Below are 14,084 nucleotides of genomic sequence, written 5' to 3'. Positions count from 1 at the left end.
CAATGCTAGACCGTCGCGCTGTGCGTAGTTTTCGCAAAACTTAAACACGGTTTTCGATATTACGAATACAGCCCGGAGCGCCGTACGTACAAAGTATTGTTCACGGCCAATTTGATGAATCTGCGTCAAGGACGAATACCACCACTACGAGAAAAGGAATTTAGTAAATCGTGAAGACAGGGAAAGAGTTAAAATATAAAATACCGCAGATAGAACTTGAACATAGAAACATGACTCTATCAATAATCTATTACAATCACCTTCAAAGAAAGTTGACTTCGACATTCACTACCGTTTTATATTTCTATCCGGGGGCCATCATGGGGTCCGTATCTTATCCACCGTCATCAGTTACTACATCTGTAGGCAAAACGTGAGTTGTATCGTTGTACATACCGGTGTTGTGCATGAGTTATCGATTAACTGGAAAAATGTAGCAGGTCGCACCAACAAGCAGATCCTATCATGTTGAATCAATACCTTGCCGAAGCCCCAAGCGCCTCTGGAGAGCTCCTCCCTCGAGACAGAGAAGCGCTTAAAAAGCATCGAAAAGCGATCCGGTCGCAAGTTGGAAACATCGACAAGATTTTAGGAAATGAAAGCGGGAAGCGGAAAAGTTCAAATAAGAGATAGGGTTCAAAAGGGGCCATAACTTAAGGTTATTCTTCCCGTAACTCGGGGCTTTACTAGTATTTGTCGGATGCCTAGCACGCTAGCGGGAGCCTAAATATCAACAGGGCTCTATTCTATGTTCGACCTTACACTAAGCGAATTGAATCTTCATTGTCCCACCTATGTTTTTTCTCATGTGAAAATTCGGGTTTCGCTTTATAAATCTAGACTTGTGTTTATATTAGAGTAGTAGCATACCATGCAGGTGTTCAACATAAGAGCATATCAAGCTTTCATTAGGTCGCGTGCATGGTCTGCCGTAGCGGTTAGCCTTATGAGGAAGGCAAGATAAGCGTTAGCGATCGCCCCGGACGCCGTCGCATACCATTACCACGTTCAACTAATTGTTGCTAGTGGTATAGGAAGGAGTATGGGGGTATTGAAAGTGGGTGCCCTTCACAACTCGCGCTTTGATACAGCTCATGAATTGTCTAGCTAGGTAGGTAAGTAAATAATGGCAATAGTAAGATTGGAATGTTGCTACGTTAAAGTTGAAGTCAATGTCCATGGCGCCGCCATTCAAATACAGCATTCATCGGTTATTTCAATTCATCTCCGATATGCTCTGCTTTCCATATAGGTAAGTAGAGCAAAACTTCATTGAATGTGATCACCCAGATCCTCATCGACAAATTCCTCCTTCAGATGTCCCCACATTCCAAGTTAACGACCTAAGTTTTGGCATGCTACTTACCATCATGGCGTTCTTTTCCCCGCTCAACTTAACCTCGCTTCTCGCCGGACTTCGGATGAATGCCTACGCCAAAGTCGCTTCAATTTATCTTCTTTTGAGTTTTACGATGCCGGCAGCAGCAAATGGGTCGCTAATACCAACCCAGCTGACTCCCGAAAATTACACTACAGCGGAAGCGGGCAACCCTTTCGTCGACGGTTGGTATGCAGACCCAGATACGGAAGTATATGATGGTATCTATTGGGTATACCCAACCTCTTCATATGACTACGATCAGCAGACATATTTCGACGCCTTCTCAAGTTCGGATCTGATCAATTGGACAAAATACTCCAACATTTTAACCACAGATAATGTGACCTGGGCTACCAGAGCTGTGTGGGCTCCCGCACCCATTTTCAGAGGTGGCCTTTATTATCTGTATTTCGGTGCCAATGACATCCAGGAGGGCGAGCCGGAACAGGGGAAGATTGGAGGTATCGGAGTCGCTGTCGCGGAACGGCCGGAGGGTCCGTACGTCGATGCCATCGGGAAGCCGTTGATTGGAGAGTACCACAATGGCGCCCAGCCAATCGACCAGGATGTCTTCATAGATGATGTAGACGGGCAGGCGTATATCTACTATGGAGGCCACTCGCATGCCAACGTCGCGAAACTGAACTCGGACATGATCTCCATCGGTACCTTTGACGACGGAACTCAGTATAAGGAAATTACCCCTGAGAATTATGTCGAGGGCTCACAGATGTTCAAGCGCAATGGCATCTACTATTTGATGTGGTCAGAGGGCGACTGGACCGGTCCCGACTATTCCGTCTCGTACGCAATGTCCGATTCACCCATAGGTCCATTCAACAAGATAGACAAAATCTTGCAGCAGGACAACGCCGTAGCTAAGAGCAGTGGCCATAACGGTGTTATCAACGTGCCAAACACGGACACTTGGTATATCGTCTACCATCGCCGCTCGCTAAGCGAGACGGACGGTAACCATCGCGTACTAGCATATGATCGCATGTACTTCAACGAGGATGGCACTATTAAACCTGTCAAGATGTTGGTTAAGGACGACTTCGCCAACGGAGAGATGTTCAACTGGAATACATGGGCCGGTGACTGGTCAGTGGTAGGCCAAAGACTCAACGTCACAGAAACGGCATTGGGTAGAGCCACGCTTGATACAAATTTCACCAACCTAGACTACCAAGCTACCGTCAGCATTACAGAAGGTACCGGCGACGCTGGACTTCTATTTCGAGTTACCGGCTTCGAGTCCGGCACCTACGGCATGTACGGCTACTATGCAGGAATTTCCCAGGAGGGTAAAGTTATCCTGCTGAAAATCAATGCCGGAACTTGGGAACAGATCGCCGAATCAGAGATGAAAATTGTGTATGAAAAGGAGTACTATATCAACGTGAGGGCCATGGGCAGCGATATAGAGGTGTTTGTCAAGAATGACCAAGTACCTTGTATCTCTACTACAGACAGCTCGTACAAAAGTGGCGCAACTGGTGTGGAGGTGCGCAATGCTGGTGCGAACTTCGGCTTCGTGTCTGTAAAGAAGTATTAATGGCTATATAGCAGCGACGATAATAATGTAATTCTAAAGGACAGCATATCTAAATTATTCCTTCGTGACTGATTTATTCGAACCCTAACCCTAACCCCAACACCGTGTTACAACGCAGTTGCAACATGCCGCTGAATGTCTTCGCTGTCACGCCACCCCCTTTTCCATCGCTCTCTAAAGTCACCTTAAACAAATGTGCAACAATTTTAGTGCCAATACAATGTCCAATACTCAATTCTAAAGAGCGAGGTAGGAATCATTAACAAAGCAACATCTACTTTACTTTAATGGATGCGACAAGCCCCCTCCGACCTAGTAATTGAGCAACTTCGGCGTCCTACGTTCCGGAACTGCCCAAAATGGCACCCATTACACCAGAAGAGTCCCGTCAAATTTTCAACTCCGACTGCAGGACATCTATCTAAAGTTGTCTTTTCTCAATTTAAAGCCGGAAATATCTCTATTTAGCACCAGAACAACGCCTGGACCCGCCTTACTCGGTGATCACTATACCTAGCTAAAAGAATCGTATTGGCTTACGATGGTCACACCGACGCACAAATGGCGCCCCGGCAATTCAAGGCCTCAAGCACCCGTCGCCAAGCCGCATCACGGCTCCTCGCCTGCTCGGCCGGCATGCTGTTGCTGCTCGTCTGGAGCTACCGCCTCCTGCCAAGCCGCACGCCTTCGTCGCTCGCGGCGCCGCAACCACCCACATCCATACTAAACCGGCAACAACAACAACAGCGTCTCAACAAGAACCAGGACCAGGACGACGAAGACGCCGCAGTAGACTTATCCAGCGCACGCGCTCCCTTCGTCGCGTGGCCGCTGCGTCGCGTCTGCGCCGAGATCACGTACGTCCCGGGCCTGACGTTCGTGTGCGACAACAACAGCGGCGGGCCGGGCAACATCCGGAACTACATCCTCACATGTGTGCGGTACGCCGTCGACGCGGGCGCCACGGCACTTGTGCTCCCCCGCATCCGGGCGCGCTCGGCTTCGGACCTGGATAACCTGTTCCGCGAGTCGCAGCCTTTTGAGTACATGTTCGACGAAGCGCATTTCCGGCGCGCGATGGCGGACGCGTGTCCGAGGATCGCTGTCTACGGTGATGTTGGGGATGTGCTGGGGGCAAGGGAGAAGGCGCAGAGGGAGGGGAGGAGTGTGGAGAGGATCGTGGAGCGGGTGACGCCGAAGCATTTCGGCGGCAGTCGTGCCGGGTGCGATCAGCGCGATCCGAACCGCTATACGGATCAGTTCGGCGCGGCGTTCAGGGAGTGGGTGCGCAGCTCGGCGGCGGAGCGGGGTTGGGCGCCTGCTAATGATGTCGATAATCCCCGACTGATACGGCTCTCTTGGGGCGTGCTCTGGGATTGGCCCGTATATCGCGATGGCCAAGAGTTTGCTGCTACGTTTGGCGGGTTACTCAAAATCCGTGACGACATATTGGACTTGGCTGATACCATCGTGGCTCTGATGAAGATGATTGCTACCGCAACGAAAGGCACCGAGACAGTGGCGGGCCAGTCATTTCTTGGCGTACACTTACGTTCTGAGGCAGATGCTTTACCTCAGTGGCCATCATTTGACAACCAAACCAAGAACTACTTACGTGAGGCCGCGAGTCAGGGGTATCAAGGACGAGTAGCGTACTTGGCCTCGGGCAATGAGACAGAGGCAGAAAAGTTTCGCAAGGAGGCCATGGCAACTTTACAGCTTGGCGTAAGGTCTAAGTTTGACTTACTCGAGAACCATGACGAAGAACGGGCGAAGTTGAAGGAATTGAGCTGGGACCAACAGGCACTCGTGGACTTTGTCGTATTGCTGAATTGTGACTACTTCGTTGGTGTGAGCCCGAGCAGTTTTAGTATCAACGTGGCTTTAAAACGACACTTGAAGGAAGAAGGCTTGTACACTCGGCCGTGGAAAGTCGGGGGACGCGGCGATGGTCGAAGTTGGCTGGTTGGTAGGTTTGACCGGTATTGGGAAGATTGGCTCTTCATGTTTGATGGCATGTGGCCTTGATACGCTCGATTGTGCCCGGACTTCGAGTTGTTGCCACGACCAAGTCCTTTCCAAAAGTGTCTAGGTTGCCTTATTCCACCACTTTTTCATCCGAAAACACAATACACAAGCTTTCTATACTCCTATTGATGAGTATGCCAGCAGGATTTGGCGGTAGACTGCTCTTGCAGGATTTGCCAAGCCATGAATAATTACTCCCCCTTCATTCCAATCCAAGTAGAGCATCACAATCTAAACGGCTTATGTTTGCTTATTTATGTGTCTGCTCATGACTTACTGAAGAATAGAAAAAGTCCTTCACCAACTTAGATACACTTCTAAGGGAAACATTGACGATTCATCCGAAGGTTACCATGAAATATCAAATTCCGCTATCTGCTTAGGTCTACTTTAGAATATAACTCGAACTCGATTCAAATAAACACGAATCCTATAGACAATATTTTTCCTCCTAGATCATCGAGAGTCTCCCATCACCCTTAGCCTTTGATAAACCCAATATATATTCCCATTTCCATATCATCGGCCATGCCTCTACGGAAAGGTATGCGGTTCGGCCTACCCAGTCGAAACAGTTGCTTCCTGGGTAGGGAAGAATATCTCCGCGAACTCCGACGATTGCTCGTCAACCGCGGAACTGTATCTTCAGGGTCACAAAACGCTACGAGTTGTATTTTACGCTCGCGAAGTGGTTTGGGGAAGACGGAGATAGTAGTGGAATTCGCTTACAGGAACCGAGATTTTTTCGATTGTGTCATCTTCCTCAACGGTTCCAACGAACACGACCTGTTAGAAGAATTCCAATGTCTCGCCAAATACCTCGGCATTCATGCGAATGACTTGACGGTAATTGATAGAATTAAGGAGTCATTTGAAAAATCAGGTGAGTTATATCGATGTCTAATCATCCCCCTATCTCGCTAGGAAGGCTATGGTGAGTTCAATGAATTGACATTGTCAGAATTACGATGGCTTTTAATTCTCGATGATATTCAATTTGAACTCGACTCCCTTCTCGCTAAGGGCAAACTTGGCTCGATTATTATGACAACATGCAAAGCTACAACGGCTGAACTCGGTCATGCAATTACCATCAAGCCCCTGAACGAGAAACAGGGGGCGGCATTGATGCGCCAGTACCTCGAGTGGGCGCATCATAGACAGCTCTCCCCCTCATTTAAGGATAAGGAATTATGGGAGATCTCAAGGAAGTTTGGGAACCATCCTCCATATCTGCTAAAGATCATTAGTGCCAGTATCGACTATGAATCTTCGCACCAGATTCTGCGGGACTCAGATGGGCGGGGCCAAACGGCCTCTATCTTTAGAAGGACTTCGACCAATACAAGCATCAACTTTATAGAACTTCCCAGAACTAGCCTAAATCTTCTCTTAGTAATGGCTTACCTTGATGGTGACTTAATTCCCAAAAAGCTTCTACTCTCTTCCAGTGATAACCCTGATATCCCTATCAACATCGGCTGTGCCGATCCTTTCAAGTGCGTTTCACATCATCTTTAAGAATCTCCTCACTAATTTACTATAGGATGCGTGAGACTATTAGGCCCTTGAGAAAGAAAGGACTCGTCTCTCGAAAACCAGGCGGACTGTCGATCAACCGCGACCTGCAGCTCAACATTCTCTGTTGGCTAGATATTTTCACCACCCTCCGCGACGCGGCCTTCGCATCTGCTTGCAACTTGGTTGGAAGAATGATACACTCACTCGATGCTTTGCAGATGTCTATTTCAAGTGACTCCAACAATGCAGCCGGCAGCGCAATTCCGCATGCAATGCGCTTGTACGAGAATATCCATCAAACTCCTGGAAATAAGCTATCACCCTTAGCACATGCTATTACGCTTAGCAAAGCGAGTCAAGATTCTTGGGCGAGAATGTCAGGCATAGAAGGCAATACGACCTTGAAAGCCGCGTTGGCAATTATTCAAGCCGTCCATTCACAAGTTGACAGCGCCGGAAATGGGTTGGCGTCGCAATCCATGTTTGACTTCTATAACCACACTCGTCACGCACAAGACAGAGCGCGTTCCCTTGAAAGAGATACATGCGCTTTTCTCGGTGCCATCAGTTCCCAGAACGGTCTTGAAGAGTATCAGGAATCTATGACATATCGCCGATCACCGCTACAGATACGATTAAGGTATACGAAAAATATGGAATCAGCGTTTCCTATTACTCGAGATACCGATCTTCTTCTACAACATGCGTACTCCGATCTCAGCTTCGGGCTGCTTTACCAGGGGGACTACAGTGGGGCGGACCGAGTACTTGAAATATACCGGGGTCATTACGAGGAATGGGACCCCGACAAAACTGGTCTCTCTTTTGAATACGCGAAATACTATCTTGTGAAGTCATTCACATTGATGGCGTCAGGAGACTCCAGCCGAGCTCTCCAGTCGTGTCAGCGAGCAATAGATTTTCTTAGAGAAAGATATCACGACACTTGGCTCTTCTCACACTATCAATTCGTCCAAGCAACAATGTACTTTTATACTGGACAGGCTATGAAAGCCCTCGAGCTGCATGAAGTTCTTCTAGAAGAAAGATCGTCTTGTTCCCTCGCAGAAGATGACATACGCCATGTTGAGAGCGTATACATGGTTGCCGCCTTGAGCTATTTCACTGGTGACTACAAACGCGCGCTGTACGTCGACCTTATAAACCTTACGTACCTGTCGCTAATTTGTCTTAGGGAGTTATGCGAATCGATCTTGGAATATGGGTTAGAGAAGCTCCCCGAAGAATGTGCTCGACTGCAGTATATCCTATCTCAGACTTACCTCAAACTTGGTATGATTGATGATGCAAAAATCATGTCAGAGGCAGCAAAGCGCTTTAGACTTGAACGTACGGAACTCATTCCGCGGGAAGAACCACTCGCTGAGCACGACTACTTTTGCTCTTTCTACACTCGACTAACTAGCAAGCTGAAATGGGTATCCGTGGGAATTGTGGCTAGTTTCTCATAGTTATGTTATTATATATATATTTAGGATGAGGTTAATCTATCCGTCGTTGAAGTCCCGGCTCATATGTGCGGCTCCTTACCCCTTTTTTTATACAGGGGACCCTTAGTCTGAAAGCATTTGGAGTGCGGCGCTATCAAGCGCTATGATTTAGTGCACTACAGCGCATACCCACCGCTACGCTTTCAATGGATATCCTAGGGCTACTTTCAGCACGAAGGCTCCCATGCAAATGCCTAGATCATAGTTGCTTAGCACCTAACCTAGTAGAATAATAAACGGGTAAACCAATAGACACGTAGAGCATTAGACTTGTTAACCCCTAGGATCGGTGATGAGATTAGTAATATGCTTGGTAATAGGATTAGTAATATGATTGTAGACCCAAAGTTAGTAAACTTGTAGTGCATTTAGTGCATAAATACAGCGCGCCTATTGCATTCCGACAAAATTTAGGGCTACTCACCAGGTTTGAGCAAAGTCCTAAACCTTCTATACGAATAGAATAACATATTCGCATGATCCTTTCGTTTGGGCTTTTCAAAGTGCAATTTATTTATATCATTGATTTACATTTATTGATGGTAATTTCGGGTTAAGTGGAGTTGAGTCAAAAAGTACCTACCACATACGTAAATTGCGTCAAACTCAGCGTGCTAAAGATGGGCTCTTTGGGTGCATATTCAGGTGGAGGTATGCGTGGCTCCCGCGTGCTGTAATGCGTTATATTATAGCCCGAATGCTTGCTATACTCCCTGTATTTACCATGGATATGGATACGCACGTTTTGAAAATGAATACGTTGAATTGGAGAGCTTCGGCGGCCGGGAATTAAAGAATGTAAGTGTCTTCAGAAGCGGACACCACCTATGTGTCACTTGAAAGAAGTCAAAAATAAAGATTAACGGATAAGACATCAAGGGTTTCAATCTCGTTATTATGCAAATACGTAGGCGCTTTGGGATATCACAATTCTCCCCATCATTACACGTTGTCATCACCGTTGTCCCTCCAAACATGGGTATCTCCTAGACTAAAAGAACTAGCAACGCTTCCCAACCCATTATCATTCCCCAGCGGTGTTGCCGCCTGACTGCTGCCATTCCCATTGGTGCTCTCCGTGTTAGAGTCAACAGACGTATCTTCGAGTGGCGGCAGCGGATCTTGGTAAATCCAAGGTTGTTCTAGGGGAACGACCAGGCTCGGATTTATGAATCTCATTTCCTTTTCCCTATCTTCGTCTATGGTGCTCATGCGCCTGGACAATCGAGTTTGCCGTTGGAGTTGTTCTGGGTCCCGATCAGGGCGGCTTTCGGACCCAGGATCAGTAGCCCGCTTGATGCTTCGAAGCGCGATGAACCTCGTGAGTGGGGTAAAACGACGCCGAGAATGGAAGTGATACCAAAAAGTCAAAACCACAAGTGGCACAATTAGTCCTGCAGCTATGAAAGCTGCCTGCAATACTAAGATAGCAATCATGATAACCTGAAAAGCGATAAGTCCAACAACAATGCGACCACAAATGATAGGCCATGCACCACCAGTGGCGTGCTGGGGTTGATCCATCGAATACAACAACTGATACTTGTAAACAAAGTAGCCGAGTGTAAAATAGCATATGCCGAGGAACAGGACAATATGTGCACCTGGGAGAATGCTATAAACTAAGCAAAGAATGAATACGAGTAAGGCTGTTGGTAAGTAGAACCCGTAGTTGAATAGACCAGGTTGGACAAGTTCGGCGAAGTCTCGAGGTGTCTTCGCTCCCATACGGTAGATCGCGTAAAGTGATATGCTGCCGAACTGCAAAAGCTTGAAAGGGAATAAACCAAGGCCCTGGAGCATGATGAAGTTGAGATAGAAGTTGTTCAAGTCCTGGATGGAGCCGGCCAGTTTCCTTGCAATAGTACGTGTATCCTTCAGCGAATCACTAATTATCGTCCAGAAATCTGATAGCGCCGCACTACCCGAGACAGCGTAGACGACGAAAATGTTGAAGAATATGAAGAAGAAATTCTTCGATATCGTGGAGAGCTCAACTTCGCCTTGCGACACCATCCCCTGAATGTTTGACAAGTAGTCGTACAGGTATGGTACCAAAACATTGAGCAACGAGACTACCAAAGTAGGCAATCCAGTCTGCACAAAGGCTTTAGTAATGTCGTGACGCTCAAGGGAATCAGCCAAGGAGGGCGCTATCTTCCTAATGGTGCAAATGCTAAGTAGCGAGGCCAGCACCGCTACCGGGAAGAACCAAAGGATGGAAAGAAACGTGATAAAGATAGTGACGGCCCAAGACTGGAATTGGCGTTTATATCGTGGAGCATAAGTATTCTTCCAAATCACGTCCGAAGGGGCTGGCGCTGGCTTGGTCAGTAATCGGCCTGGTCGAGGATCGACGGTCGCCTGAACGGCCATCTGGCAAGCAGCAATAGAGTCCATCGTCACAAATGCAGTATCCGTTGGAGGGTACTCTTTTCTTCTTGCCTGTCGGATCTTCTCGTCATGACGACGCAGTGTCTCCTCGTAGTAATCAAGAGCATCGGTTTTGCGACTTCGCAGCTTCAAGAAACCGAACCTGAGTCGAATCTTCGGCCGTGCCCTTTCTGCAAGAGCATCTCGTAGGCTGTTGCTAGCAAGAAGACGTCCGTTTTCCTGGGGTTCTCCATCGTGATTTTCGGTCTCTCGTGTAGCGCCATCCGCCGTTTCGGGTTGTTGATCGTCGGACACCAACGCCGCCGCTGGTCGTCGAGCAAGATAAGCACTCCATGCCTCCTCCAACTTTCGAAGAAGCACTTGTCGCTGAGCCATCAACCTGTCGATCTCAGTCCAATTTCGACACAGGGTGACACTTCGAACATGTCCAATTTCCAAGTTCTCTACAAATTCCTTGATCTTCTCTTCTGTTCTGATATCTTGCGGTATCCCCGTCAATCGGAACGTCCGGTCGGTGATAGTCGATTGAGTACCCAAATAATCTTGCCGTATCTTGATCACCTTGATGGTCTCGTAATTCATGAAGTACATGGTCAGGAAAGAGAAAAACCATGTGAAAACCATGTACGCCCATAAATAACTCCAGCTCTTATCCTCCAGTTCAGGGTCTTCCAAGATATGTTCAAAATTCGTTGGAAAATGGGAATCGGGTATTCGGAACAAGTCGGTGTAGAACGAGTGATTCCCGTGTGCTTTACCAGGAGGTATAGTTGTTCCAGCATCGAAAGTATTGTGAATAGGCCAAAGGACGACCAGAGCGAAGAATAGTATAGTAGCAAACAAGCGGAGCGACATCTTGAAGAACGACAAAAACTGCGAAACGTACGTATAAGCAGACAGAATTTAACTTTCATTCACCATATCAGAATACATACCACGAAGGCATCCAAACCTGCAGATGCCAGCACCTGCTCCTCCGTTACCCTATACAACGCCGGTATCCATCCAAGAAAACTATCGGGGAGCGCAGGTAAAGCAATCTGAGGGTCGCTATGTCGCTTCCGGGCAGCATAGAGGGTCTTCCATCGAGGTCTAAGAATCTAACCGGAGGGGTCGATATAGCGTTAGCACAAGAAACAAACGCGAGGTAATAACACTGGAGCGTTAAGTAGTGACTTACACAGAAGGCGACAAAGGCCGAGATACCCAGCGCCGACGAAATCACGAGTTGGACAAAGATGTCCTTGCTGCCAGGGCCAGCAGCCGTCTCGAAATTACAGGACTTGTCATCATCGTCAGAATACATGATTTCTGGATGATATGGCCGAGCCGAAGACGAAGAGGGTTCTAAACATTAGAGTCGACTCTTAGAGGGTCTAGGAGGGCGTTTCTAGATGATGATAATTTGAGGTTGCACTTCGCAAGTTCGGAAAGCTCGAGCGTCAAATCAGAAGCTATAGTGGGGCTCGCCGCCAAGTGACGTACCCTGTACGGTTAGACTCCCAACATCGATGTGCCACATTTCATAGTGGCTTATTAGCGTATCAACCATCTTAAAATGGCAGGTCTGCCTACCAGTTGGAATATGATCCTACGTACTAGGCAGGCAGGTACCTTGATCAATTGGTAATGTGCAGGCAGAGAAAGATACCAACGACAGAAACCAAGATATCGTGTAATGAAGCGTTGAAGAGTTGAATTGTTGAAATTAATCTATGTATTCATATCAGGTGTAAATAGGTAGTTCGCAATCGCCATTCGTGCATCACCACTAAACCCCCTCCCATTCTATGCGCCACCCTCCCTCTTCGCATACTCATCCTCGATGCGTTCCTCATACAGTCGGTCATTCTCGCGCTGCTCATCAGTGACATCCTCGATACGACGTCCCGTATCTACACCGCTGTCGCCTAGAGCTCGGCCTTCAGAAGACATGAGACGACCTGAAGCATCATATTCACGATGCTCATGGTGGAGAGGTTCTCCAGAACGCTGAGAAGCGAAATGTGCCGTAGTGCCTGAAGGGTCACTTGCGACATGCTCGGCAAAGCGCGAGCCTGTGGTCTTTCCGTCACGCGTGGTAGATGACGAGAAAGAAACAGAGGATGAACTGTAACTGTAGTTCTTATTCGACGACATGATGGAAGATAGATGTCTTGCGTTGAGTACGTTGATTTTCTCGAGATGATATATTGGGTTGATAAAGATATGAGTGAGCTTTAGAAGGGGGTTGGGCTTTGTTATTAAAGAATGTATTCGTATATTTTATGGATTTATGTATCAGACGTCATAGGTGGTGGTGTGCTAACATCTAGATACTTCCGGGTTACATCATAGTTATTTGCTCCTCCTCCTTTTGCCATAAAACGTTTACATAATAAGTTCGAACCTTCATCTTTCGCCACTTCCTAATTCCACATGTTAATACCCGCTTAGCTGCCTATATGTAGGTACTGGTACCTGACATGTAGGTAACTTGGCATGCTGCATGAAGGGTCCTTATACAAACTGCCCGGGTGCCCCAATGTCTTGCTAAATCCTTCTAGAACCAATCCATTGGAAGTCCCGGTAAATCCAACAAACGTGCCCTGCTCTCGCCATGCAGTGTCTCCGCAGAGCGCTAAACTTTACTTGCACTACATCGCTACTTGGCTTAAAGTGGATCTTCTTAAACTGCACCGTCTAGACCGTCTCAGAAAGACTCAACGTTACCCGTAACATACACGTGTATCGGGTGACACGTTTTATCATAGCAATAAATACTAGCATAGAGAATATCCGCGCAGAAAATGGCAGGTAGAAGCTAACTGGAATAATTCCAAGAGAATAGGTGTACTATCTAGCCACGGAAGTGAATGTCGATTCCCAATAGCTAGAACGACAGTCTAATATCAAGAGTAGCTCATCCATAACGGGTAGGACGAGTTGCGATGCATTACAATTACAATACGATTTGGAATTGGAAAGAAAGCTCGATGATCTTTCCCATTAAAATCATGTCAAACCGATTCAAGACACCTCGCTCATATAAAATTGCAACGGCCACGCCGATTCTTCGTTACCTGAGTATTTCAGGGGCCGACTACCTACCCCTAGACAAGTGCAACTACAGCTCTTATGTGGACCTCAGACCCATTCAAAGAAACGAGGAGACGAGTTCACACTTGAGAAATGATACGACGTTGCAGCTAAGCACCCATTCGATCAAACTTGTACCAGTATACTTGTCTAGTCTGTACTTATATCATTGTTAGATACCATGGGAGTTGCCGCCAAAAAGATCCAGATGTCTTCTGTCTCCGCCACAAATATTGCACTTCCTACTAACCCTCTTATCACATCCCTGAACATCATCTAGGTTGGCAATTAGGTAGCAATCACTCCGCCGGATTTTCGAACGGCAACCGAGACTTTACAGGGCTCGTGCAAGCAGATCTAACTGGGTACATACCTGTTCATGAAGAAGTTGCTAATCCGCAAGTCTTGGCTCAGAAGGCTGGTACGTATCCGCAAGAACACTAGGTAACCGTTTTCAATTCCCTTGCTATTTTTTTACCATCGCCAACAGGCATAATATCGATTTGTGAGCCTGTCTTTCTCTCGACGAGGAAATCTTTCTGGTAAAAGGGGAACAGTTGTAAGTCAATCGTTGTACGAAGTCAGTGCTAGACCCCTTTTCTCGATGCTTTGA

At 47.2% G+C, this 14,084-nt stretch overlaps 5 protein-coding genes across 5 annotated transcripts; 3 read left to right on the top strand and 2 right to left on the bottom strand.

The window, feature by feature from the left end:
- Nucleotides 1–777: 777 nt before the first annotated feature.
- Nucleotides 778–3,004, top strand: F4807DRAFT_432816 (carbohydrate-binding module family 66 protein). The gene is made up of 2 exons (XM_047998628.1): nucleotides 778–1,057; nucleotides 1,112–3,004. The coding sequence occupies exon 2, from the start codon at nucleotides 1,356–1,358 to the stop codon at nucleotides 2,937–2,939; it is 1,584 nt and encodes a 527-aa protein (XP_047852532.1). The 5' UTR covers nucleotides 778–1,057; nucleotides 1,112–1,355; the 3' UTR covers nucleotides 2,940–3,004.
- Nucleotides 3,005–3,360: 356 nt separating this feature from the next.
- On the top strand, nucleotides 3,361–5,379 carry F4807DRAFT_161986 (uncharacterized protein). The gene has a single exon (XM_047993347.1). The coding sequence runs from the start codon at nucleotides 3,501–3,503 to the stop codon at nucleotides 4,965–4,967; it is 1,467 nt and encodes a 488-aa protein (XP_047852531.1). The 5' UTR covers nucleotides 3,361–3,500; the 3' UTR covers nucleotides 4,968–5,379.
- Nucleotides 5,380–5,495: 116 nt separating this feature from the next.
- Nucleotides 5,496–7,960, top strand: F4807DRAFT_462101 (uncharacterized protein; the record flags this gene model as incomplete). Its single annotated transcript, XM_048001776.1, has 4 exons — nucleotides 5,496–5,850; nucleotides 5,929–6,466; nucleotides 6,514–7,635; nucleotides 7,684–7,960. The coding sequence occupies 4 exons, from the start codon at nucleotides 5,496–5,498 to the stop codon at nucleotides 7,958–7,960; spliced, it is 2,292 nt and encodes a 763-aa protein (XP_047852530.1).
- A 768-nt stretch (nucleotides 7,961–8,728) lies between these two features.
- Nucleotides 8,729–11,807, bottom strand: F4807DRAFT_432812 (DUF221-domain-containing protein). The gene is made up of 4 exons (XM_047998627.1): nucleotides 11,574–11,807; nucleotides 11,329–11,493; nucleotides 8,871–11,266; nucleotides 8,729–8,797 (listed from the first exon to the last, which is right to left on the bottom strand). Exons 1-3 carry the CDS (start codon nucleotides 11,697–11,699, stop codon nucleotides 8,942–8,944), a joined length of 2,616 nt encoding a protein of 871 aa, XP_047852529.1. The 5' UTR covers nucleotides 11,700–11,807; the 3' UTR covers nucleotides 8,729–8,797; nucleotides 8,871–8,941.
- A 163-nt stretch (nucleotides 11,808–11,970) lies between these two features.
- F4807DRAFT_432811 (uncharacterized protein) lies at nucleotides 11,971–12,825 on the bottom strand. Its single transcript, XM_047998626.1, has one exon. The coding sequence runs from the start codon at nucleotides 12,530–12,532 to the stop codon at nucleotides 12,182–12,184; it is 351 nt and encodes a 116-aa protein (XP_047852528.1). The 5' UTR covers nucleotides 12,533–12,825; the 3' UTR covers nucleotides 11,971–12,181.
- Between the last annotated feature and the right edge of the window lie 1,259 nt (nucleotides 12,826–14,084).

Source organism: Annulohypoxylon truncatum (assembly GCF_022578515.1).
Source record: "Annulohypoxylon truncatum strain CBS 140777 unplaced genomic scaffold F4807scaffold_24, whole genome shotgun sequence".
In the NCBI taxonomy this organism is placed as follows: Eukaryota; Fungi; Ascomycota; class Sordariomycetes; order Xylariales; family Hypoxylaceae; genus Annulohypoxylon; species Annulohypoxylon truncatum.
Note: the sequence above shows the minus strand (reverse complement) of the source record. Positions and strands in the feature narration are given on the sequence as shown.

Excerpts from the sequence above, each read along its gene's own strand:
- F4807DRAFT_432816 (XM_047998628.1), top strand. The coding sequence starts at position 1,356 with ATGCTACTTACCATCATGGCGTTCTTTTCCCCGCTCAACTTAACCTCG.
- F4807DRAFT_161986 (XM_047993347.1), top strand. The coding sequence starts at position 3,501 with ATGGCGCCCCGGCAATTCAAGGCCTCAAGCACCCGTCGCCAAGCCGCA.
- F4807DRAFT_432812 (XM_047998627.1), bottom strand. The coding sequence starts at position 11,699 with ATGTATTCTGACGATGATGACAAGTCCTGTAATTTCGAGACGGCTGCT. Across the intron at positions 11,494-11,573 it reads CGGCCTTTGTCGCCTTCTGT|ATTCTTAGACCTCGATGGAA; the intron begins GTAAGTCACTAC and ends CCCTCCGGTTAG. Across the intron at positions 11,267-11,328 it reads CAGGTTTGGATGCCTTCGTG|TTTTTGTCGTTCTTCAAGAT; the intron begins GTATGTATTCTG and ends TACGTTTCGCAG.
- F4807DRAFT_432811 (XM_047998626.1), bottom strand. The coding sequence starts at position 12,532 with ATGTCGTCGAATAAGAACTACAGTTACAGTTCATCCTCTGTTTCTTTC.